Below are 25,323 nucleotides of genomic sequence, written 5' to 3' on the forward strand. Positions count from 1 at the left end.
ACATTCTCCAGTAGTTTGCCAAACCCTCAAAGAGAAGCCAGAAAGCAAAGTGCTGATTCATAAGTGTTAATTTGTAGGTAACGGATCGAATGGAGGAGCTAAAGAGGCAGTATGATGAAAAATCTGCTCAGAAGGAAGAGTTGAGAAAAAAGGCTGAGATCACTGAGCTTAAGCTTGAAAGAGCTGGTAAATTAGTGTCTGGTTTGGCAGGGGAGAGAGACCGCTGGGAAGCTAGCGTCACGGTAAGCCGCGCCAGACTCTTCATCTTACATGCAGCTGTATGTACACATAGCTATTCTTTTTAAATCTCCCTCAAAATCCAGGGCTTCTGCAAATGTAAGTGCAAGTAAAATAAAAACTTTTTGTCAAACATTGCTCTAGTGGTTCAGAGAATATGCCAACTAACACATAACGTAGCATTACTTGTATTATTAGAGAGATTAAGCATCGCGTTTACGGCAAACGTGAATTTGTACCACGTGACCAAGTTTTCACTTTACTTGTCGTTTACTGTTCATTATAACTACACGAAAATCGGTAGATTCCCGCCAATTCTATCCATAAGAATTGTTTTAGCCGTTTTTGTCTGCTCATTTCTCATTTTGAAAATTTCTCAACTTGAATCTCACGTTGCCGTTTGCCGTAAACGCGATGCTTAATCTCTCTATTATATTTGATGAAACGAAATTTGCTGTACTTTGAATTTGAACTCCTTAAAGAATGCCATAATCCTCAGGTCCTCAATAAGTCCTTTCCACATAGTTAGTGATGCATATCTAAATGAATATAATCTATGAGTGGTTGTCTTAACACAGGGAACAATAAGTTTGTTTGATCCCCGCAGATCATTAGAAGTATTAATATTTAAGAAGACTTCCTCCTTAAAAAAAGACTGATATGTAAATCGTATCATTTGAAAGTTTTGCTGAAGAGGTTTCATTCAAATGGCTACCTTGCAGGAAGTTGTTGGATAAGAAAACCCTCGTTTCTCCTTTACAAACAAACAGATTTTCACCTTTAATTTCAGATTTTGGAGGAGAACATCGGCTATTTAGTGGGAGATTGTCTGATTGCTGCTGCGTTTTTATCTTATGCTGGACCGTTCCTGTCTAATTACAGAGACGAACTCGTCGAGAAAACGTGGCTGGCACAGGTAGGAGACAAAACTGTCACTGGTTTATTAATAACGTAATAAGAGAAACTATTCGACCTCTGTCGAACTCATGTTTTTTTTCCGACTTTATTAATAGGGTAAGAAAAGGAGGAACTATTCGACTTCTGTTGAACTCATATTTTGAAGAGACATCTTCCTTAACTGTTTTTATTCATTCTTTTTTCGTGAGATTCAAATCCTGATTAATCCTCTCATCTCTCATTGTCACCTGTTTGTCTTATAGGTTCGTCAGTTGAATGTTGCATGCAATCCAAACTTCTCATTTTCCAACTTTCTGGCAAAACCGACCACCGTCAGGGAATGGAATATTCAGGTTTGTGTGTTTCTTGTGCAAGTTATTTTGCTTTGTCTTTGCCGCGGCCAACTCCGAATAAAAGAAACATGATAGGAGCTGACGCAGCGCTCTAAAGCTTAATTTCTTTACTGGGTAAATGTGTACCTTTTTTGTGATTTTTACATTATTTATTTTCCTACAGGGGTTGCCGTCAGATTCGTTTTCAACAGAGAACGGTGTTATGGTGACACGAGGAAACAGGTACCTGAATTTCTTCTTAATAATATACAGGACAGGAGTCTATAATGCTCTCGAAAGAGCTACTGATATGTTTTCCGAGCTTTTAGGGTCGTGGCAGTTCATTCAACTCTCTTTCAGGCGTGAATTCGGAGAAGAAGATATAGTTCTCTCCATACTGTTTCAATAGCTCTCAAAGTTTTGCTGATGTTGAAGTCAAGCTGCCTTCCGCTTACAGCAAGGAGGTTTCGCTGTGGCTGTAATTACGATTGCTTGAGAAATTTGCTTCTTTTCTGAATCAACTGGGAATGGAGAACTAAAGCAAGTGCAAAATATTGAACTGATAATAAAGCCCTCCAACAGTATTCAATGAATATGAACTTAAGGTTGATTTAATTGCCTTGTAGATGGCCACTCATGGTCGATCCACAAGGACAAGCTATCAAATGGATCAAGAACATGGAAAATAAGAAGGTCAGCACAAGACCTCGTTTACTCCCACGAACATTTCTTATTTGATAAAGACACATCAGAAAGAGGTTTTTTTAATATTTTAATTTTTTTATTCTCTCTAGGGACTGAAGATAATTGATTTGCAGCAATCGGACTATCTCAGGACATTGGAAAACTCGATTCAGTTTGGTAATCCAGTTTTACTGCAAAATGTGCAAGTGAGTTCAACTGTGCTAGTTTTACAGTGGTGACTTCAGTTTTATTTTGTTGGAGTCAACTGAGTGCACGGCTTACACAAGTTATGGCCTGTTCGCCCTTCTACCCCCTCCCCCCTCTCCTCACCTTTTTCTGTCCTGAGGGATTATGGACAGGTGAAGATGCTGTATGTTATCTAGGTTCCTGGCTCAGTTATTGGTAGTATAAGACTAACGAGTTAACTCTAGTCATAGGCCATACTAAATAGTCTGCGAGCTTAGTACCCAATTCAAACATTTGTCAGTCATTTTGTTAGTTTGGTTACTACTTTTGACTTTGAGGATTGTAGAGCAGACCTTATCTGCACTAAAACTTGTTTTTATTTGTATATTACAGGAAGAATTAGACCCATCTTTAGCCCCTATCCTGAACAAGTCAATCATCAAATCAGGTTTGTAGTCTCTGATCATACCACTGACTTTATTGGATTAAATACCAATGTTTCCAGTCATAGACGAAAGCGTTCAATGCCGAACCCTTTTAAACTTTTAAGTCTGTAAAATTAATATAATCGTAAAACGGACAGTGAAAGTGAAATTTATGCGTTCCTATTTCTAGTGTTGTTGTTTATCATGGTTTCAGTGCAACTGGATCTTTATCCCGCTCGAGGCATATCACAAAAATATAGAACAGACAGACATTACTGTGTCCCCGACAGAATCGAACTCAACAACAGTACGCCAAATATATAGGAGACATCACTGTCATCTAACATTGTGTTTGTTATTCAAATCCATAACGAGTGAAACAAGAATTTTTTGATTCAAAAACCAACACACTTCTGGGTGGCACATTAATATCAAAATATGACGTCAGCTTGAGCTTCGATTGCCTTCACGTGACTCTTCTTTGTAATGCTTGAAAGAGCGATACCCAAAGCAACTTAGAACTTAGAACTTAGAATAAATAGTCCCAAAAAAGATAGAGATTCCCCTACTTGCATGTGTTATGAAAACAAAAGCCATATCTAATGGCAAATATTCCTGTTCATTGGTAAAATATATAAAGATGTAGATGAAATACTTGGGTTTTTCATCCTTAAACTCGTCAGTGTTGGTATCACATAAGCGAACTGTTTTTATGTTTTACATTGTTTTGTCTGTAGGTGGTCGTTTGTTGATTCGCCTTGGTGACAAGGAAGTAGAGTACAGCCCTGAATTCCGTTTCTACATAACAACGAAACTCAGTAATCCTCATTACACTCCAGAAATCTCCACCAAGACCACTATTGTCAACTTCGCGGTCAAAGAGCAAGGTGCGTAGAAGAAAATCATTGACCGAACTGTCAGTTTCGTTGCTTTATCATCACCGCAGGTAAAATTACGGTCGTATTCGTGCAACGGTAGCCTACGTACGCTGAATATGACCCTCTTCCAGGAACAAACAAACTAGAATGATGACTAGTTCCTTTAGTGACGGGATGCAGAGCACAGAAATTACCACACTTTTGTTAGTAATTTGCAAGGCGGGAAACATTGTGGCGAAGAAAAATGCAACAAAAAGACAGAAATGGTGAATGGGCCCGGAACCGAACACCTTCAGTTTACTCCAAAAGATAACCAGTTTCTTTTGATCTTAATTTTAATACAGTTTGATAAATGTTTGTGCTTGTTCACCCTTCTCCAGGTCTTGAAGCACAGTTACTTGGTATCGTGGTCCGTAAAGAAAGACCGGAACTTGAAGAACAAAAAGATGCGCTTGTCATCAACATTGCTGCAAATAAAAAGAAACTAGAGGAGTTAGAAGACGAGATATTAAGGTAAACATCCTCTTTACTGATTCATTTTGAATTTCCTTTTCAATAACAATGTGAGCGGTTTAAACAAGTCTGCAGAAAACTTGAACTAAGCAATGCCACATGCCGAATTTTTCTACTCAAGTCTTTGGCCATGTTAAAGTTGCGTTTGAGGTTGGGTTACTGTTGTGTTGATTTTAGCATGGGACTACAGGTAAAAATGTAATAACCATACTCGTAATAGCGAATAAAGGAAGTACTGTAGGCGTCCATGAAACAGTCGCACCCAGTCTGCCACGCGATCTCAAATGACCAATATCGATGCTTTCTTGGCTCGATTTGAATTTGTTTGCCTGCGCCGTCATTATTTTTGCTTTGTCCACGAGTAAACTCTGGTTTTTACTTTCTCGCACTGCACGGACGTTGGGTTATTTCTGGCCTTCATATATGATTGCTTGTTCTTGTAAAATATCTTTTAAATGCTGCTTGAACTGAGTTAGTTGTTTTATGAACCAGATTACTACAGACAGCTCAAGGCTCCTTGTTGGATGATGAGCAACTTGTGAACACGTTGAATTCATCAAAAACCACCTCACAAGAAGTAGCTGAGCAGCTGCAGGTCAGCGAACAAACCGAGATCAAAATTGATGCTGCCAGAGAGGTAATTGCTTTTCCTTTTAATGAAGACTTCCAATCTTCGTTTTATTCTAAACTCAAACGTCTTGTTCATTGGTACCGTAATGTTCTAGATATCCTTTCCCTACGACTGTGTTGCTACGAGCGAGTTCCTCGCTTGCCCTCCGCGTTCCCACGCCGCTCGTGCAAGCTAGTACTGAGCCACTACGAAGAGATTCAACAGCTAGCGTTTGAGTACTAGTCCTTCGTCAGAGCTGAACGCTGCTTGTGTCCCAAACGTTGCAAAAGCAGATTTATTTTTTAGCGGTACTGATGTCCGTTGTCAATACATGTTGATCGTATGTTTGTTTTCTAACCATCTTTCTCCATTTCTTGTTGCTAGGGTTACCGGCCATGCGCACAACGCGCTTCTATCCTTTTCTTCGTTCTAAATGACATGGGTAAGATCGATCCTATGTACCAGTTCTCTCTGGACTCCTACATCGATCTGTTTAACAACTCCATTGACAAGAGCCAGCGGAGTCCCAACCTCGAGATTCGAATTCAGAATCTGAATGATTTCCACACTTATGCAGTGTACAAGTGAGTGAAATAAGACCATTCTTCAAACAGCTTTAGTCTGAAAAGGTCGCTAATGAACTTGTCCAAACTCAGCTACATAGTTCCAAGGTGTCTGATAGAAGGACAGAAAAATAATTTACAAATATTTCTCGAGCCCGAGCTCCGAGCTCTGTGGGTTATTGACTCAGAGGCCATGAGGGCGAGAGGAACAATTGTTTTAGTAAAATCCAACTAGTTGGTAAAAAATATAGAGGCAAAACAACTTTAGCTAGTTAAAGCTAGACTTTCATCCTTTCTGCAGCAAAAAAGCCGGCGCATTCGCTACTAGTGGGCTATAACATATAGCCCACAAGTAGCTCAACCAATTAGAACGCAGCATTGATAATAGACCACTAGTTGGATTTTACTGAAATTGATTATACTAATAAGAGCTAATGAATCTCTTTGATGAAAAGAGATTTTGTTGCAAAGACAAAAAATATTTATTTATTTTTATAATAATCACAACCTTTTCTCATCACTTGGGTTGAGTTGGGTGTATTCCGTAGTTACAGTCCTTTTACGGATTAATTTAAATTTTTTTATGCTTGTTCAGGTTTACATGCCGTGGTCTGTTTGAACGCCACAAGCTACTGTTCTCTTTCCAAATGTGCTCTAAAATACTGGAAGCTGCAGGAAAGCTCAATATGGACGAATACAATTTCTTCCTTCGAGGAGGAGTGGTAAGTGCCGGAACACGAGCCCATTTTAGTGCACCCGCTCGCCGGCTTTGATTCATTGCAAGAAATGTTTAGTTATTTCTGCTCGTTTGTTATCTCCCTTAGTTTAACGTAGGCTTTTCTTAGCTTGGGACCAGGCTCCGCAGTGAGGAAAATGGGCGGAAAAAAATGGTGAGGGCGAGAAAAAAACGGCGAGCGAAGTGAGCTGAGCGGTCTCTGATTTTTTGTTCTGTTTCAGTTTTCCCCCGTTTCACTCCAATCTTCTGTCTTTCCCTCCACAGCAGAGCCTGGTCACAGGCTATCTTTTGTTTGATCTGTTACTAGAATTCATAAAAGAGCGAACAATATCTAGAGTTGTGTAGAGTAACTATAGCAATGATTTTGGTACACGTTGAGTTCTGAAGTCATTTTGATATATTCATACACCTAGAATGTATTTAATATGCAGCCAATACAGTTAATCATGAAGACTGTTTATTTATTTTGTAGGTATTGGACAGGGAGGGTCAGATGGATAACCCCTGTACTCAGTGGCTGAATGAAAGTTCCTGGGATAACATCACGGAGCTTGATAAGTAAGTTCTTAGACACAGTGTAGCACCGTCATGCGCAAAACGCGAAAAGTGAGTGAGGCATCATCCATCATTCACGTAAGATGTGATGCTCACTAGTTTTGATTTGAAACTTCGCACCAGGATCTCATCAAGCACCTTGGGAAAGGGGCTGGGGGCTGGGGTGCAAGCATGGCGTACTAGTGAGAGCACCCAGCCGATGCCAGCGCCGCCATATGTGCAGGGTTGAGTTTGGTGTTGGTTCCTTGCACCCAGAGGTTTTTCCCCGGCTACTGTGGTTCAGTTTTCTCGTCTCCTAAGAAACCAACATTTCCAACTTCCAATTCGATGTGACATGATAAAAGACGTACCAATTTGCAGATGTGCCACCATTGAAGTTATTATTCACGATTAGCATTCTTTATGTTTTTTAGGGGGTGTTTGCTTTTTAACTGTCTGTTGTGAGAGACGTTACTGTACACAAGTAATGTTCTTTGATCATTTTTGCCGTTGTTGTATTGTTAGGCTGCCAAATTTCCATGGAATTGTTACATCATTTGAGCAGTATCCTAGAGACTGGAACCTTTGGTACACAAGCTCTGAGCCGGAAAACACACCACTGCCAGGTAACCAAGAACTGTTTATCCGTTAATCACCTTTCTTCTTGTCGGATTTTCCTCATATGTGAACGACAGATTCAATGGATCTGGGTCTGGATCTTTATTAGACCCGAAATTGAGTTGAAGAACGGTGCAATTTAGGGCCTTATTTGGCTGTCCTAACATAGGGCAAATTGTTCAATTTTACACGCAGTTATAGTGGACATGCACCCAGGTCCAAATCGGCGCTTTAGGACTGAAAATATCCTTTGAGTTTACAGCGAATCAAATTTGCTAAAACTAACTTTTGAGCAGAATGACGATCGGTACTTTTCAGTGATTTGCTATATTTTTCAGTTGTGAAACTTAGACAAACGTTGTGGAATTTGCTGTACGTTTAGGATCTCACCCTTTTCATGTTCTCTGTCTATCTATTTCTTCTACAGGTGAATGGGAGAACGCGTGCAATGAGCTGCAACGGATGTTAGTTGTTCGATCACTCCGTCCTGATCGAGTGTCTTTTACTGCTACATCCTTTATTGTTAACAACCTTGGCTCCAAGTAAGTCAACTGATCACCCGGTATTTCATGTCTCAGAATAAGATTTCTAAAAACCTCGCGATGCGCCACTGAGTAAGTTCAGAAATTATGAAAATGCCTGGTGGCTTTTAGAGGCTGAAAATTTGTTTCGGGATATTTTGGGACCAGTGTTTTGTTAAAGACAGTTTCTTTTTACGTCTGTCGACCTGAATGAACCTTTCCATTTCCAAGAACTTGTTGAAGTGTTTTTCTAACTAACCTATTTTGAAAAAAAGGGATATTTATACCCCTGACCTTTTTAAGAGTAGTTAAATCGCAAAATCTTTTTTTTCAAATTCAGATTTGTAGAGCCTCCTGTGTTGGACATGGCTGCTGTAGTGGAAGATTCCTCAACTCGTACTCCACTAATTTTTGTGCTTTCTCCTGGAGTGGTAGGTTTTTATACAAAAACGAACAAATTTCGCACACAGAAACTACTTGGCTTTGACGCCCTTTGTAGCTTGTAAACAGTCCTTTTCTTTTGTCGCTTTATTTTGCCCCATCCCTACATAAAAGGTTTGTTGTCAACTTCGCTTTATCGTGTAACCACGATACATCATGTAAACTGATTCATTGAAACTTTCCCAGATCGATTGATACCTTAAAACTGCATTTGTGATTTGACGAAAGACCCTCTTCCTGGTAAACTTTGTGAGCGAAGACAATGATTATATTGCACAGACTCCGTTCTAGATATGAGAATACAAATGCCATGAATTGATTGTGTGAGTTCTCGTGTATTTCTCACTTCATTGTCTTCACGTCTGCTTGTCTTTCTGTTTACTGGTTTTGTTTGTTGCTGTCCATGCTGAATGTTGTTCAAAGGGGGTGACAGAAAAGGAAAGATTTGTCCGATGCTAAGCTGTGATGTTCAATATCGTACTTTCAGGATCCGACTAGTGCATTGTTACAGCTTGCTGAGAACTCTGGGATGTCCAATCGTTTCCATGCTCTCTCATTGGGTCAAGGCCAGGCACCTATAGCAACGCGCATGATCAAAGAGGGAGTGAAAGATGTAAGTTAATGATACGTAGAACATGAAATGAAGGTTCTTTCAAAGGCGATAAAAGGTTGCAGTTGAAAAACACTTCTTCCTCGCATAGGTTTGCAATGGACTAGAGTCCGACAGTCTATTCTTATCAGCAAAGGATGAAATACAGAAGATTTAAGAGACACCAAACATAGTAGCCTGCGAGAACGCTCACTTATGCAAGATGGCGTGATGGCGGCTTTATCGCCAAAATTTTCCCCGAACTCGCACAAGTGAGTCCGCTCGCAGGCTACAAATGTAGCCACACTATAGAACATAACTAAGGGTAGCTTCTACAACATTCATGAAGAAACCCACCGCATCCATGTTAGCTGGGAGGGGTAAAAAGTTGTTACAACTCTTCACTTATAAACGGGCCCCCACAGGGAGTAACCAATCATAGCACAGGATTTTAAGTTACGTGACTGAAATAAACCAATCAGCTTGACAATTTATTATTGCTTGTTTTCAGGGTAACTGGGTGTTCTTAGCCAACTGTCACTTGTCGCTGAGCTGGATGCCGCAGCTGGACAAGCTTGTTGAACAACTGCAGGTTGAGGAGCCCCACCCTGACTTCAGACTTTGGCTCAGTAGCAGCCCACACCCGGAATTCCCAATCTCCATCCTACAAGTCGGCATCAAGATGACAACAGAACCTCCGAAGGTCGGTACTACCTGGCAAACACTCGGATTAGTCTCCACAGCCAATAACATCGCGCTTAACTGTCAGACAACCAATAACATCACGGCTCAACTGTCGATAACCTAAGTTGAATACAATCAAATGACGATGTACATTTCACTTTGTATCTTACACTCTATGATGATTTGCCGCTCGGGTTGTCGAAACGTCAGTCTCTGTCACCGACACTCCTTTTCAGACGTTCACCTGAGTTAAAATGCTCATTTGCGGTCAATCTTATGTGCTGACGTCCGATCCCATCTCCCTGGATCTTTCATAATTTAGAAGCATACTATATTTCCTGGTACATGTAGAGTTTGTTTGAAAGGCAAGAATAAGTAATAATCACTATTATATGATGTTACCTTATGAAGATTTATCTCTCTCTCTTTCTTCAGGGCCTGAAAGCAAACATGAAGCGCCTGTACCAACTGATCACAGAGCAGCAGTTCAGCCGCTGTCATAAACAGGAGAAGTACAAGAAGCTTCTCTTCTCGTTGTGTTTTTTTCACAGCGTGTTGCTGGAGAGAAGGAAGTTTCTTATGCTGGGTTGGAATATTCAGTATGGATTTAACGATTCTGATTTTGAAGTGTCTGAAAACTTGTTGAGCATTTACTTAGACGAGTATGAAGAGACGCCTTGGGACGCTTTGAAGTATTTGGTAAGATGGCGGGCTTCTTGCTGTATGAGTTTGGTAACTTGAAGAACAGAGTGTCTATGTTGAGTCAGGTTACCTATCCAGTTGTAAAATCGAATCCCACTGAACTGAGACAGCTGTATGAGCAGTTTAAAAACGTGAAGCAGCTGCAGTAAGTTATGCCAAATGCTAGAAAATAGGTTGCGGAATGGTCGACAGATGGATGCCTTTCAGTTTCGATGAGTTTGAATTAAGTCAGATAATAACCGCTAACACACTCAACTGACTGACTTGCCAAAATTCAACAAGCCAGTGAGATCAGTTTAGTGTATCAAAAATAGCTATAACTTAAATTTGTTTACTTGTCATTTGATGTACAAGTTGTTGTCTTTTTTATATAATGCATATTTGAAGTTCAAAACCATCTTGCAAACTTAAACTTATAACTGTTCCTGAGAGACTCTGACAAGGAACTTGTTTTCCTCCTTAAAATTTTTTAGGTGGCAGGTGTGAATTATGGTGGTCACGTGACAGATGATTTTGACAGACGCCTGCTTCATTCATACATCAATGAACTGTTCTGTGATGTCGCCATCCAAACACCCTACTACAAGTAAGTCGCTGCCGGGTTCAAACACCTCACTGGTTATCCACAATGCTTCTGTTTTTTCTTTCCTAAAAAGCGTTTTTTCCTTTTAGAATGTCTTCTCTGCCAACCTATTACATACCAAAGGATGGGCCTCTGTCAACATACAGGGTAAGATACCTGGACGCTGGCTAATTATTAACCTGCCTTTTAGTTGTCTTTTTGTTTTACCGAGGTTTGGTTTCGGGTTGGGGTTAGGAATTTGCTTCAGTTGGACCTTCACACAATATTGATACTGTTTGCAGTTTTATGCATGTAGCCTGGATTTTTTCCTGTTTGCTTTTTTAGTAAGATAATCTTGTTACCGCACTGAGTTACTTAGTGAGTTCGAATGTGAAGTACAGTATTTTGTAATTAAGATACCGCCAGCTTGGACTTTGTCACGTTTACTTTTAATTAACTTGGATTTTAAGTATTTTTGTGTAAAAATATCTACCTGGATCATAATTTTGTTGACAGGAGTACATTAGCATGTTGCCCAATGTGGATCATCCGGAGGCATTCGGTCAGCATCCTAATGCAGACATTGCCAGTCAGATCATTGAAACAAGGTCAGGTTCAGTATACTCTTACTTGTTACAGTAGTCTTTTTGTCTCTTCCCCTCCATTGTTGGGGAGGAGCGTTGCGTGACAAGACAAAAAAGGCACACGACGAGGGAGACAATTGTTACAATGGCTGACTTCAAAACTAAAAGATAGCTTGCAGAACAGGCGCTATGTTTTCGCGTTTTTCAGGCGAGCACGAAGCGGACGTGGAGAGCGTGATACACGCGGGACAGCCGGGAAGATGCGTCTGTTTCGTGCTTGCCTGAAAAACGCGACAAATAGCGCCTGTTCTACAGGCTACTGAAAGATATGTCAGAGGACTACACCAAACACAAAAGTTAGAGCCATATAAGCAGTCTGTTGCTACTACTCAGTGTTCCCAAAAAATCTTGAATTCCTACTTGTCCTTTGGGCAAACATCTCTCACATTTTGCTTGCCCGGCTGGGGCCACTTCTTGCTCGTCTTAGTTAATACTTACCTAGACCCTTGTCCATTCGGCAAGTCATCTTTTAAAGTTTCTTGCCCTGCAGAAAAAATGTACTCGTCACAGACTACCGGACGGGACTTTTTTCGAGCCCTGACTACTACTAAAGAACTCACACCTTTGATATATTCATCTTTTTTGAGCAGAAATCTGTTTGGTACGCTGCTGTCGCTTCAACCTCAGATCCCATCAGCTGGACATGGCGAGAGCAGAGAGGAAAAAGTGAGTAAAGTTTGTACCACTGTTTTTCTCAATAACGCCACAATCTAAGCAACTTTGTTTCTTGTCAGGTCCTGGAGCTTGCAGCTGATGTGCTAAAGAGAGTTCCTGAAGAAATCGATTATGAACAGACAGCAAAAATCATGTCGGATGATCCAAGCCCTCTGAACGTTGTTCTCCTACAAGAGGTGAGACCAAAGTGATAAAAGGATAGATTTCAACGACAGAATAAAATTGTTTTACAATCGCAACACTAATCTGGCTTGTCACACGAGATTAAGCAAGAGAGAATGAGCTCTCTTGGGTTACGCTAATGATGTTAACCCTGATTAACAGTACTTGAAGCAAATGCTTTGACTTACTGACTGGTGCTGATGCTGGGGCAGCTAGTGACGCAAATTATATCTTTAAATTTCTTCTCTTAGTGAATTTTTTATTAACCTGCTGATATTCTAGGAAGTCATGAGTTCGAATCCCGCCTTCGAGGACTTAATTTTTGTCTGTCTCATGCTCGGGATCTTATGAATTAAATGTTTCCCTCAATGCATACCTAATCTTTGTTTTATTTTCTCGTTTTTAGATTGAACGTTATAACGCGTTGTTGCGAATCATAAAATCGTCTCTTATCGACCTGGAAAAAGGAATCAAAGGTCTTGTTGTTATGTCATCTGATTTGGAGGAGACATTCAACTGTATTTTTGATGCTAAGGTGCCTCCCCTCTGGGGAAAGGTGAGTTTTCATATTTTTATACAATGATTTCCGTTAATGCTTGAACTTTCGTACTGAGTTATAGATAAAATTTTCGTATCAAATGTTTGATGTAATAGTGCTTTTCATTATCAACTTGTTTCTTCATTTTCTGAGAACTTGCATTAAGTAAGATGCTTGGCGAGAGAAAGGCAAAGTTGAATTTTGTTGTCAGTTTTTAAAGATTCTTCCTTTTAGTAAAACCACTTTCTTCATAAAAGATTTGCTGAGGATAAGCCTGTCAAAAGGTTCCTGCGTTTTGTTGATACGTTTCCTAGTGTTCGCATATAAATTTCCTCTCATTAAATGGCATTTGGTTAAAAACCCTTTATATTAGTGCCATTTTTCCTAAACATGAAAAACAGTCTAGCAACGAAGGACTGCGTGAAAAACGCATAGCTATCTTGTTAAAGTTACAAAATTATCTTATGAATTAATTATATTAAAGGAATCCAAAATGTATCGCACTAACGTTAAATGTTCTTTCCAGGCTTACCCTTCCAACAAGCCGCTGGGTAACTGGACACGTGACCTTGTCCTTCGTGTAGAGCAGTTCGCCAAGTGGGCTACAACAGCTCATCAACCAGTCATATTCTGGATGTCTGGCTTTACCTTCCCGACAGGCTTCCTGACTGCTGTCCTTCAGACATGCGCACGACAGAATAACATATCCGTGGACTCGTTATCGTGGGAGTTTGTTGTGTCTACTGTGGATGACAGCAACATTACTCAACAACCAAAGGTGAACTTGGTTTCTTGTTGGGGAAGGGGGCGGGGGCCGTTGGAGGAGCTTAGCCCCTCAAAGTTTCATGAATGGTTTTGTGCGTAAAAACCACTTATTTAAAACAGCGCTCTCTATTATAGTACATTTTTGGAATAAACACTTGTCGTCCGCGGTGATCCGTGTTTTGGTAGACTCTGAAGCAGACCTACCACCTCTAATGGTGTGTGCTACTCCAAAGTCTTTGGGTTTTTTGTTTGTTTGTTTAACCTCTTGTTCGTTTCATTTTTTTGAGCAGTTGCGGTTTAGGGATATAACTGATTTGTCTTGTGTTTTGTTATTACAAGTTCGTGTTTCCATGGTACCACCAAGGAAGTGGGGTTGTGATGTTAGATGTTGGAGAAAATTTCAAAATAAGACTCTCCGGTCGTAACATTAGGCGTGGCAGATTTTCCGACGCCTTCCCCGTCCTTTTCAGCAAGCTAGTGTTGCTAAACAAAGCCCAATACTAAACTAGCCACTCACAGCCGGATTATTTGCTTTTCTTGGTATTTTAAGGATGGTGTGTGGATCCGTGGGTTGTTTTTAGAGGGAGCTGGCTGGGATAAGAAGAATTCATGCCTCATTGAAGCAGAGCCCATGCAACTAGTTAGTGCCATACCCACAATCCATTTCAAGCCTGTTGAGAACAAGAAGAAGAGTGGAAAAGGTTTGTTTTACTTTCTCAGTGCTTTCACACCAGGAGTTATCCACAAAAAGTCTCGTATTAAATTTAGAAGTTATTTTTTATTATTACAGTGGAACCCGGTAAATACGGACACCAACGGGACAAGCCCTAGTGTCCGTATTATCCGGCAGTCGTATTAAGAGGGCTCCCAGATAAAAAAATGAATCGGACACATTAATTATCGATCTTAAGTCTTAAGCAGACATTTTTACGCCGAAACGCTGTTAATTTCTCAGCAGTAACTGTAACAAGTTCATCCTAAAGGATCTAACGATGATTTATAATAGTCTCAGACTTAAGCTTTACCCAGTCGACCCTGTACGGCGTTTCTCGGTCAATTCACTTCGGTGACGTATCCGAGGCGCACGGGCCTCTTCGCTCGGACCACGTGACCCAAAACGCATTGGCCGCGCGGAATAATGAGACCTAGGGACTAGGCACACTTCCTTAAACTATCTTCCAAGTGTCTGTCTTTAAATACAACGATAGAATCCATGACTTGACTTTGCACAGACGTTTTTAGTTTGCGACAAGGCCCGGAAGACTGAACATTAAACAGAACCTTTCAAAGCTCATTCACTGTTTCTGTTAGGTTTTCACCGGTAAGATATTCAGTCACAGTCATAAACAGAGCGCAAGTTTGACGAAATATGGGAATTTGTGACCCGGGACTCATAAAAGTGTCGGTTGTCCGTATTAACTGGTGTCCGTATTAAGCGTGTTAATTTTAAAGAAATATATGAGCTTTTCGCCGGGACAAACGAAACTGTACGTTATATAGGGGTGTCCGTATTAAGCCGGTGTCCACTGTACAATGAACAGCAACACAACAAAGTACTGAAAAAACTGATATAAAGACGTCAACTCACAGTGTTACTTGCCCTGTCGGACAAAAAATTAATCTCAATAAACTCACTCGATCATCCTTGTTTAAATACTTTGTAGGTGTATATGCCTGCCCGTGTTACTACTATCCTAACCGATCCGGCACTTCCGGTCGAGCCTCCTTTGTAGTGGCCGTGGACCTAAAGGCAGGTGCTATGACGTCAGACCACTGGATCAAACGTGGCACAGCGCTCCTTATGAGTCTTGACTACTGATGTTTAGCGGTTTTTTAAAGAACTCGCTGTTCGCGTAATGCGCAGTTATGTGACTTTTAAGTAGGGTGAATTTGTTTACAAAGAACGTTCACTAGAAACTGTTAATGGTAATTGTAAATTTTAAAGAGTTTTTGTAAATATATTCATTCGCTCTGATTTCTACTCAGTTCAGCAATACGAACTGTGTAAACTATAAAAAAGGAAGCGTTTTTAATCATATTCATGCGTGATCTAACACAACCAAAAAAAACGTTATGCCTTAACAACAGCGTGCAGTTTTCTCTTGAAGAGTGAAGTTATTTATTAGGAATGTATTAAAGATTATCTTTTTAACATATTGATTTACTGTATTGATTTTTTTGTAAAGAACATTTATCAGTAAGATTGCATGTAGTGATCGACTAAACCCAAGTAAAACCTCTTCAAAGCGCAACAGCCATCTTTAAACCGGATACGAGACAGAGAGCAACTGGGCTACCGTGCATCCTTCCCACGACGCAATGCGCCCATCATAAAGAGTAAGGAGCGAGGCTGTAAAGTTTTGGGTGGTGTTTATGGTTTAGGGTTAGGGTTAATCCATTTCTTTGAACAGCACATACAAGCTCTTCCATCATTGTCTGATAAACTGCAGAGTTATTTGAAATGTTGCTGTTTGAATGTTCATTACACTTTTGATTCCATCAGGATACAAAGCTGAATAAAGTAACCTTTTCAAACAAATCAAAGCCCTTTGGATGAAGGTGGGCCGATATTCTTCCCTGTCACTAGTTTGATTGAAACGATCTCCTGTTGTTGAAACATTCTTCTCCTACAGCCTACGATTACCACGCAGAGGTTCTTTGGGGTGCTTGGAACGCGCGAATAAGACCTAAGAACGGCTGCAGTGTGAAGGAGGCTAATTTTTCTGTTCTTGCCTTCACAAAGTTTAGAGCAAGTGCACCTCAAACTTCGTAAAGCGCACTTAAAGTAGTACTTGTCAGTTTTTTTCAAGACTTTAATATGCGTCAACCGCCAAGTTTGTTAAGGTTCTTCTCTTGTCCATAACTCTTTTGGCAGAAATCGTTATATAACAAAAATGTTTTACAGTCACCACTTAAACAACAAACTACTTATTCAGCAAAAGAATGTACAAAGAATGATTTGTACGCGCCCCGCGTGTCAGTCCCATACAACCTGTAGGTACGTGACGGCATTTTTCTCTCGATTACTGAACCCAATAGACTAACTTCTAAGCTAAACCCAACAGACGCAACGGATGAGTATCACCCGGACATTTTTAAGTCAGATTCTTTGAAGGTGCCAAAGCTGCAAACTCATTGGCAACATCTATAAGACAAAGTTTGTCTGTTCTCTGCTTGTGGGTATTAAGTATTGTCAGATTGCTAAATCTTGTTTGTGTCATCTTCGAGCGTAGCCACGTTTTCAGTCTCCGAGCAGAAGAAAAGTATCTCTCGCCTGCTGCACTGGTTACTGGATTTACAAGAAGAAGTTTACATAGGGTTATGATTTCAGTTATCATACACTTTTCGGCTTGAGAAAGCTGCTTGATCTTGGCTAAAATGTCATCAAAACAGGTAAATTCTCCGTCCTTCATCAACACCTTAAATATTTCCAGTTGAACATTCAATGTTCTAACATCAACAGCCAAAAAAGTGGGGGAGCTTTACAGCCCCACCCCCTGCGCCGTCCCTGTTCTTGCAAAGGCAAAAAGTAGTTTTGGCCGCCTTGCCCTCCAACAAAGTGCCTTAAAATATCTCTCTTAAATGCGTTTCCTCTCAAATTTTTGGCATCAGCAAGATTCCAACTCATCGTTTAAAGGAAGCATTGGTCACGTGACCTCTTAATGCAACTGACCTATTCCTGCCGAAAATTCTGCTTTACTGATGTCTTTGTCAGGCGTAATTTGATGGACAGCCAGGAAGACCTCCCATAATTAGAGTTCTGCAGAATTAGTCATATACTGAATACCTAAATAGCAATTTAAACAAAACTAACAGCTGGACTCAAGGTGCAAGTTTTAATCAAGTAAATTCAGGCGAACAGGCTTATGTTCTTACAATGACAAAGTTCCAAAAGATTGGTTTAGTCAGTTTTACGCACAGAAATTACAGAAAAGGTTAAAAACCTCTCAGAAGACCTGCAGTATTTTAATTACTGCGATGCGTGGATCATGGTTTTTCTTTTAACGACATGCGATTTGCTTTGAATTCGTAGAACAGTACGGATTCTACTTATTCTATATAGTTAAAATTTCAAAGTTAAACAGTGCCTCGTCGATGCGCCGAAGCACCTCAAAGAAGGATGAAGTTGAAGGATCATATATGTGAAGATGGACTAAGAATTCAAAATCTCCCTTCAAAAGATCCTTAATTTTGCTGTAAACACCGAATGGAAGAATAATTTTTCCAAGTTTTCTTGCATACAATAGTTCCGCTTGACAGTAGTCGCTCTTGAAGTACTCTTCATTTAGCCACACTATGAAACAATCGCATTTTTCGATGGCGACTTTCAAAGCTCCTTGCAGACGAGCCGCCACTGGCATGTCATCCTCATCTAGCCATGTTTGATAACCTAGAAATTTAAGCCCATTGCGGAAGGTTTCCATCAGTGGCTTGTCCTTTGATTTGTGGCTCAAAAAGAAGCTGAATTGCGGGCTGAATTTTGTGTACTTGATCTTTTTTATCACAAGAGGCAAGACGTTTTCTTCCAGGTACTTACGAAGCTTCTCGGGGCTCCCGACGCTCTCGTTTACTCGACGAAGCTCGGACAAATTTGCTAGCTCTTCCTCCATGTCGAACGACTCCATTTCTTCCTTGCATGTTATTTTCAGGTAGTTACATTTCACTATTTCCATCGTAAAAACGGTACTTTCGGTGGAATTATACTTAAAGTTCGTTAAACGCACCTCGATTTCCTTTTCGAGAGCATAGTCAAAAGTAAATCGAAGCCACCAGAATCCGCTCTTACTGTTAAGCCCATGGTTCTCCTTAATGTCGATGTTATACTTGTTTAGGCCTGACTGAATGGGTCTAATTTGTACTTTGGACAGGTCCATTTTCCCTGCTAGCAATGCCATTCTTTTACGAGTATTTTTGACTCTGTGGTTGTAGTAGGCTAGTGAATCATTCACCTAGATTAGATCGATGCGCGTCAGTAATTCGTAAGCGGAAGTATATTAGTGATGCATGAAAAGCGTTCAAGGTTGGAAACTGGGGTAGAAAGATCTGAGCGAGCAGCTTATTTTTAAAAGATTAACTTTTTAAAATATTGATTTACTGTATTGACTCTTTTTGTAAAGAACATTTATCAGTAAGTTCGCATGCAGTGATCGACCAAACCCAAGTAAAACCTCTTCAAAGCATAACGGCTAATCTGATATGAGACAGAGAGCAACGCATCCTCGGAGACCCAGGGGCAGTTAGTCGGGTCGATTTCACCACGAACATTTTATAGACCCGACAAACTGCCCCTGGGTCTCCGAAGGTGCATCCTTCCCAAGGCGCAATGCGCGCTTAATAAAGAGTAAGTAGGGACACCTGGAAGCGAGGCTGCAAATTATGGTTCCTGGGTTTATGTTTTAGGGTTAGGGTTAATTCACGTCTTTGAACAGCGCATACAAGCTCTTCCATCACTGTCTAAAAAACTGCAGAGTAATTTGAAATGCCGCTGTTCAGTTCGTTGTAGATTGCACTTTTGATTCCATCAGGTTACAAAGCTGAATAAAGTAACCTTTTCAAACAAAACAAAGCCCTTTGGATGAAGGTGGGCAGATATTCTTCCCTGTCACTATCTTGACTGAAACGATCTCCTGTTGTTGAAACATTCTTCTCCTACCAGGCCTACGAGCACCACGCAGAGGTTCTTTGGGGTGCTGGGAACGCGTGAAGGTTTAAGGAGGATACTTTTTCTGTACTTGCCTCCACAAAGTTTAGAGCAAATGCACCTCAAACTATTTAAAGCGCTCTTAAAGTAGTACTTGTCAGCTTTTTTCAAGACTTTAATATGCGTGAACGGCCGAGTTTGTTAAGGTTTTTCTCCTGTCCATATCTCTTTTGGCAGAAATCGTTAAGGTTCTTACAGTCCACACTAGAACAACAAACTACTTATTCAGCAAAATGATTTGTACACGTCACGCGTGTCAGTCCCCTACAACCTGTAGGTAAGTGACGGCATTTTTCTCTTGATTAATTAACCCACTCCCCCTCGAGCCGCCCGTAAACGCCCGTGCGGATCCACGTCCCTTCTACCGCTTGTGATGTCATCAGTTTTAACGGTCAAGGACAACTTTGTCCGCTAACGTGAACAGAGTGAAGAGATCTTTCAAACCATACCAGAATGAGCACAATCCAAGCAAGGGCACCTAAGAAGAAGGCAGAAAACCATGTAACATTGACCTGAAAATTCCCATGAACATCTTGTTCCACTACCCACCTACCTTTCCTGTCGTGTAATTCTAAGATCCTAAAAGCTTGCCTAAAATCTTTTCCTACAAAATAGGAAACGCCTAATTGCCCAGCAAAAGAAAAAAAAATGAGGTAAGAAAAGTGAAAAAAGAGGGGAGGAAAGAAAGCAAAAAGTAAAAGTCAAGACTGCTTTGTCACTTTTAAACCCCAAAACGAAAATTTGCTTTCTGCGCATGCCCAAACTTTACAAGCTAATATTTTACATCTGGATCAAAAGGCCACAAAGTATATGACCTGCAAATGGGTTTATGGTAAGTTTTAGCTCTTTATAGCACGACAGTGACCAGAAAATGGCTCGACTAGCTTCAAAACATGTTTTTCGGTGAAATTTCCAGGAGCAAATGGTGAAGATAAAATAAAATGGTAAATGCCACAGCTGGGTACCAATCAAGATACAGATGGGAGATTAGGTGAGCACTCAAAAGCTTTTTTGTTTTCATACTTAGCAACTTCACATATGCATCCATAACTGTCTCAATGGTAACACGCTGAGCGTTCACCATTTCCAAAATAGAAATACAAGAAAACCACATAAATTAGCAAAAAGATCCCATGATAAATGAAAGACAAATATAAGAATTGTAGGACATTTTTATTTACAAACTCTCAAGTGCATTCAGATAATTGGCATCTGTATTCAGCTTAAGTTGTTAACAAGTCAGGAACTATAAAGTAACCACAGGATTGCAGCATCCTGTACAGCTATGTCTTCTACAATGTCTGCCAAATAAAAAGAAAAAGAAAACCGTCAAAACTCTCTACAGTTGTGTGGTGGTTCTAAACTGATATTTTTGAAAGAGCTGAAAAAAGTTATGTTAAGAATTAACAGGAGGATACAGGGAAAAACGGGACAGTTCCTCTCTCTGTACACCCTGGATTTCATAGTTTCATTGTTCAGTGGGCTCTGTACAAATTTCCTTACAGCAAAACATAATTTGCTACTTTATTCATGACTCCTCATACTCCGTTCAAAAAATGCAAGAAATAAAGGTCGTTGGTTGGGGGGGGGGGGGGGGGTTAGTGCACTGAGAAAAGAACAGACGGGTCGCATGCAGAAGTGGAACAATACACTGTGTTTCGCTTATTTTTTCGCTGCTGCAAATCTTTGATTACGAGCCCAGCCCAGTTGCTAGTGAATTCAACCTTTAAAACTGACAGATATATGACGGACTTTGTACCTTCTGCCTATTTTTTGAGCCTGTGATCTGCTCATCTCTTTCAATCATTCTCCTATCAAAGTCATCTAAATTGTATCTTCTTGGCTAAAACAAATCAGAGATGTCAGCAGTTATTCGGAAGATCCCGAACATATATGCTTAATATTTATATCGATATTAACTGATAATAACACAGATCTCTGAGATGGAGATTTCAAAAGGGTCTACAGTCAACTCTCTCTAAGACGGACACCTTTGGGACCGGTACTAGCTGTCCGTCTTAGAGAGATGTCCGTCTTATAGAAAGTCAAATAGAGGGAGCAAAGAAAGGCAGGGACCAACTCTAGGTGTCCGTTTTACGGAGGTGTCCGTCTTATAGAGGTGTCCGTTAAGAGAGAGTCGACTGTACTTAAAACAAAAATAAACGCAAGACCTATAATCGGCTATGCCTGCTTACCTTGCCCTCCAAAAACAGCTTATCAATAATCTTCAAACCATAACCAGTAATGGTTATACACCCTGCCATGATAATAAACGGAGGCAACGCTTCGTACCACATCTTTAGAAAGAAAAAGCAGACCTTTCAAGCGTACTAATATCCCAGCCGTCTTCAAAATGGCGGACGTCTTGGCTAAGGTCAGTGGTTTGTATCGCGGGCACTTGGTAGCTCCTTCCCAGTGTTCCTCGGGTTTGTGGGGGAAAGGAGAAAAAACGAGCAACCATGCAACAATTCACGTATTTTGAGGTTGTTCTAATTCGTGAACTGTCTCGATTGTTGCTTACATTCTCCGTGTTATGTTAGAATCAATTCGTATCAAGAAAGTAGAAGTGGTAAGGAATTTCGCCATTATCGCAATGATGGTGTTGGCGCGATTCATCGCGGCTTCAAGTCGCACTTGCGTTCACTCTGTACCACCAAAGAAGGCTTGCACAGAATATACGGCCAGGGCATTTCTTCACCGCGTGGGAATAACAAAGCCTGCTGTGAGCGTACAGTGTACAAAAAGGAACACATCAACAACTCCTTTGGAACACTGGACTGATATAAGTATTTCAGAGCTAAAGGCCATGTTGTCATCAAATAACATTCAACTATTTGACGTCCGGGAGCCTTACGAACTGGTTGAAATGGGAAAGATCGCTTGTGCTACAAACATACCATGTATGTAGGATTTGGCAAGATTTCCGCTCAACTCCATACATTAATTATGCATACACCTAGACTTCGGGATTTCCGCCATTGTTCTGAAGAATTTTTTTTGGTCAGGTGTTGTTTCAAACGCCTCAAATTTCGTGAGAAGAGAGTGACCACATATAGAGCTACACCTGTACTACAAATATTGCATTATCTGTGTGAGATCAGTGAAGATTTCTGAAGGAAACTTAATGTGTCATCCAAGATTAGCCTGGGACCAGGCTCAGCAGTGGGGCAAAAAGGCAAAAATGGGGTTAAATAGGAAATATGGGCGAGCAAATTAAAGAGAGTCTAGCGGTAGCCTGGGGAGGGGAAAGGGCGCAGGAGCCTGGAGACATGCCTTTGATGCCACCATTCCATGATACTAGATTCTGGTATGATGCTCTGATTGGTCAAATGTCTTCACGTTGACAGATGCGCGGTCCTGTCGACAGTATCGCACTCATTCAATATCACACTCCTAGTGAGAAAAGTTTTTTTAAAACCCAGATTTTGAGCAACCAATAGAAATTTTTTTGGGAGAATTTTCACTTATCCCTCAGCTCCAAGAGTCTTTATTTCTCTTTGCCAAAGCTGGTGTTACTCCAGTTGCTGATCGGAGCTAAGTAGATCTGTTTGCTTGCACTCTTAAGTTCATCTTGAATTCGAATAATAAGCTCACACTGACATCGGTGATGAGAACTTGACGTGTTGACATTTCAATGACAAGTTAATTGCTGGAGGGTAGATCAACAGCAGCAAAGGCATGTCTCCAGGCTCCTCTACCCTTTCCCCTCCCCCAGACTACCTCTTACAGCTCACTTCGCTCACCGATTATTTTTTTCACCCACCAGGCTTTTTTCTCCTTTTCCCCCAATGCCAAGCCTGGTCCCGGGCTATTTGAGATGAACAATATAAAATAAGTTCACATTCCACTGGTTATGTGTATGCTTGGGTGGATTAAATTTCTTTCTTAATTCAAGATTTCCCTCAGCAGTCAAAGCTGTGTTTATATATTTTACAATTTAATTTCAGCATTGAAAAAGTAATCTTTAATTTGTTTATGTTTTCAGTAAGAAAAGTTCCAGAGGCCTTTACAATGGATCCTGATGAGTTTGAGGAGCAGTACAATGTAAAAATGCCACAAAAGAATGACATTAATATTGTATTTCACTGCCTGGCGGGAGTGCGAAGTAGAGCGGCAATGGAAGCAGTACATCAAATTGGTTATACAAAGTAAGAAATCTTAATGACCTGTGTTAATCAGTAAAAGCCAATTGCTGGTGGTCTTTCACCACGTAGAAGACCTCTTATGTTTTATAAGATATTTGCCCCAAACTCAGACAAAACTAAAACCCTGGATAATTTCGTCTGCAAAACGGCACCAAAATCCTTGTCCTTTCTGGGCCCCCGTCTGTGTACCAGGATTTAAGTTTGCACCATGATTGGCGGGTTACAAATGCCATTGTCAATTTGCCAGTCAGGTTGAAGGGAAATTCAAAAAACGCATTTCCGGTAATTTGTTGAATCCAGTTGGGGCCCAGAACAAGGATATCGGCACTGCTTCGCGGACGTTACTAACTGAAGTTAAATTACATCTGCAAGGCAGGCTAATAAGATATATGAAAGAAGGAAAACATGTTATTATGCTCCATTCTTCATATGAGGAATAACATTGTTTTAACAAAACAATATATTGTTGTTAACAGCATTGTATGTGATACCTAGAATGCTGGAAATTGAATATCTAGGTCTCAAGATGTCTTAAAGTTTTAGTATGACACTTGAAGAGGTGAAAGGGTAAAAAATTCAGGCAATTTTGATGTTAACATGTCATCTCTTAATTTATCTTTTAGAGCAAGACATTATCCAGGAGGTTTTGAAGAATGGGCAAAACTTCACAACTCAGAGAGATCTAAAGCTTAAAAGGATTTAGGACTTCATTTTGTGGTCAAAATTAAGTTATTTTTATCCTAATTGACTCAGTTGTTCACAAATTTGCAGGATTGTATATGTAATAGGCCTTTTTCGAGCTACCTCAAGCCGCTGTTTTAAAGCAAGACTAAGTGCGAAGCCGTTGAAATGAAAATTATTTTTCATTCTCATGCAAATAAAACTCATTTCTCCAGAAAGTTTTTGCACTTAGCCTGGTTTTGAAAGTAAGAGATCTTGGAACTCGGAAATGACCTATTACCAGGAAATAATCACTATTAAAAGCAAACGCTTAGTACTTAGGTATAGGTGTATCATAATGTAAAACGTTCAACCTGGTTCTCTGTTAATCAGAAATTTTTAAAAATATATACTGAGTTTAGTACTTGTTTGAATTTGTTTGTTTTTAACAGTTTTAAGACACAATTTGCAAAATTCACTGTCAAAACTTCTTTCACATAAAATATTCCGCCTACTGGGTATATAATTTATACCGATTAATGTTTTAATTACGGAGCGTGCTTAAATCGTTTCCTGTGAATTCGTCTACGTGACTAATCACCTAGTACTGTTAATTGTCAACCGGTTAGGTTAACTTACCCACTGCAAAAGCTTATAATATCAAACGTCTCAGTGCTAGGAAGGACAATTTAGTCCTCGTTCTCAAAACGTGTCATAGAAGATTAATAATATTCTAGTGGGGTACAGCTTTTACCGTTTGCGTTTCAAAGAACCATAGTGGGAGGAAGTTGCCTTTTAGCCGAATTGCTGAATTACAGTTAAAGACATCTTGTACAACTTTGCTTAGCACAATGCGATAAAGAAAGTTTATCGGAAATATAAGAACCGTCCAATTAGTCAGTGGCGTTTCCCCGTTTCCCTTGAATTTACGAGTCAGCTGTTAAGGAAGTAAACCTTTGACCTTTGTATGTAGTAAATAATAGTAAACTGAGGCTTTCTTTGACAAAGACAACTCACAGATCGATTAATATGCCTATTCATGATCTCTCAACCAAGTTTCTCATATTCTCTTTCTCTTCTTTCTTCTCCTTTTCACCTCAGAAACGCCTGATACGCTGCTGATACTCAGGCTAGCTACATATTCTCGTGCAGGGACAACGAATTTCTTCTAAAACTCACCCCACTTAGTTTTCCTTCGCAACTTGGAGATTTTACAGTGAGTTACTTCCGCATATTGAAATATGTCGGCCATGGAGATATTTGACCCGGGATACTTTTGATTTCTGCCCATTTCTGGGAACTCCAATGTTAGAAAGGGTTG

The 25,323-nt window shown here is 40.2% G+C and overlaps 3 protein-coding genes and 1 long non-coding RNA gene across 4 annotated transcripts in view; 2 read left to right on the forward strand and 2 right to left on the reverse strand.

The window, feature by feature from the left end:
- The window catches only part of LOC140951318 (dynein axonemal heavy chain 2-like), a 53,212-nt gene extending 37,561 nt beyond the window's left edge, over positions 1 to 15,651 (forward strand). Inside the window, exons 66-93 of the mRNA XM_073400570.1 lie at positions 78 to 242; positions 1,028 to 1,153; positions 1,398 to 1,487; positions 1,651 to 1,709; positions 2,093 to 2,159; positions 2,261 to 2,356; positions 2,730 to 2,784; positions 3,499 to 3,648; positions 4,020 to 4,152; positions 4,645 to 4,789; positions 5,147 to 5,346; positions 5,921 to 6,047; positions 6,534 to 6,619; positions 7,121 to 7,221; positions 7,641 to 7,755; positions 8,075 to 8,165; positions 8,663 to 8,788; positions 9,276 to 9,467; positions 9,884 to 10,147; positions 10,624 to 10,736; positions 10,823 to 10,880; positions 11,229 to 11,320; positions 11,947 to 12,022; positions 12,091 to 12,207; positions 12,600 to 12,749; positions 13,258 to 13,509; positions 14,047 to 14,197; positions 15,161 to 15,651. Coding sequence (XP_073256671.1) covers positions 78 to 242; positions 1,028 to 1,153; positions 1,398 to 1,487; positions 1,651 to 1,709; positions 2,093 to 2,159; positions 2,261 to 2,356; positions 2,730 to 2,784; positions 3,499 to 3,648; positions 4,020 to 4,152; positions 4,645 to 4,789; positions 5,147 to 5,346; positions 5,921 to 6,047; positions 6,534 to 6,619; positions 7,121 to 7,221; positions 7,641 to 7,755; positions 8,075 to 8,165; positions 8,663 to 8,788; positions 9,276 to 9,467; positions 9,884 to 10,147; positions 10,624 to 10,736; positions 10,823 to 10,880; positions 11,229 to 11,320; positions 11,947 to 12,022; positions 12,091 to 12,207; positions 12,600 to 12,749; positions 13,258 to 13,509; positions 14,047 to 14,197; positions 15,161 to 15,315 — 3,552 coding nt within the window. The 3' untranslated portion in view covers positions 15,316 to 15,651. The remainder of the gene's footprint in view (positions 1 to 77; positions 243 to 1,027; positions 1,154 to 1,397; positions 1,488 to 1,650; positions 1,710 to 2,092; positions 2,160 to 2,260; positions 2,357 to 2,729; positions 2,785 to 3,498; positions 3,649 to 4,019; positions 4,153 to 4,644; positions 4,790 to 5,146; positions 5,347 to 5,920; positions 6,048 to 6,533; positions 6,620 to 7,120; positions 7,222 to 7,640; positions 7,756 to 8,074; positions 8,166 to 8,662; positions 8,789 to 9,275; positions 9,468 to 9,883; positions 10,148 to 10,623; positions 10,737 to 10,822; positions 10,881 to 11,228; positions 11,321 to 11,946; positions 12,023 to 12,090; positions 12,208 to 12,599; positions 12,750 to 13,257; positions 13,510 to 14,046; positions 14,198 to 15,160) is intronic.
- Positions 15,652 to 17,051: 1,400 nt separating this feature from the next.
- LOC140951339 (uncharacterized) lies at positions 17,052 to 18,704 on the reverse strand. The gene has a single exon (XM_073400606.1). It carries the CDS (start codon positions 18,389 to 18,391, stop codon positions 17,552 to 17,554), a length of 840 nt encoding a protein of 279 aa, XP_073256707.1. The 5' UTR covers positions 18,392 to 18,704; the 3' UTR covers positions 17,052 to 17,551.
- A 1,647-nt stretch (positions 18,705 to 20,351) lies between these two features.
- On the reverse strand, positions 20,352 to 21,560 carry LOC140951357 (uncharacterized). Its single transcript, XR_012167276.1, has 3 exons — positions 21,393 to 21,560; positions 20,957 to 21,040; positions 20,352 to 20,498 (listed from the first exon to the last, which is right to left on the reverse strand). It is a non-coding gene; the product is annotated as an uncharacterized lncRNA (long non-coding RNA).
- Positions 21,561 to 21,618: 58 nt separating this feature from the next.
- On the forward strand, positions 21,619 to 24,181 carry LOC140951342 (thiosulfate:glutathione sulfurtransferase-like). The gene is made up of 3 exons (XM_073400610.1): positions 21,619 to 22,097; positions 23,183 to 23,345; positions 23,966 to 24,181. The coding sequence occupies exons 1-3, from the start codon at positions 21,731 to 21,733 to the stop codon at positions 24,033 to 24,035; spliced, it is 600 nt and encodes a 199-aa protein (XP_073256711.1). The 5' UTR covers positions 21,619 to 21,730; the 3' UTR covers positions 24,036 to 24,181.
- Positions 24,182 to 25,323: the final 1,142 nt, after the last annotated feature.

The sequence above is a fragment of the Porites lutea genome, chromosome 10 (assembly GCF_958299795.1).
Source record: "Porites lutea chromosome 10, jaPorLute2.1, whole genome shotgun sequence".
NCBI classification, from domain to species: domain Eukaryota; kingdom Metazoa; phylum Cnidaria; class Anthozoa; order Scleractinia; family Poritidae; genus Porites; species Porites lutea.

Excerpts from the sequence above, each read along its gene's own strand:
- LOC140951339 (XM_073400606.1), bottom strand. The coding sequence starts at position 18,391 with ATGGCATTGCTAGCAGGGAAAATGGACCTGTCCAAAGTACAAATTAGA.
- LOC140951342 (XM_073400610.1), top strand. The coding sequence starts at position 21,731 with ATGTTAGAATCAATTCGTATCAAGAAAGTAGAAGTGGTAAGGAATTTC. Across the intron at positions 22,098-23,182 it reads TTGTGCTACAAACATACCAT|TAAGAAAAGTTCCAGAGGCC; the intron begins GTATGTAGGATT and ends TTATGTTTTCAG. Across the intron at positions 23,346-23,965 it reads CATCAAATTGGTTATACAAA|AGCAAGACATTATCCAGGAG; the intron begins GTAAGAAATCTT and ends TTTATCTTTTAG.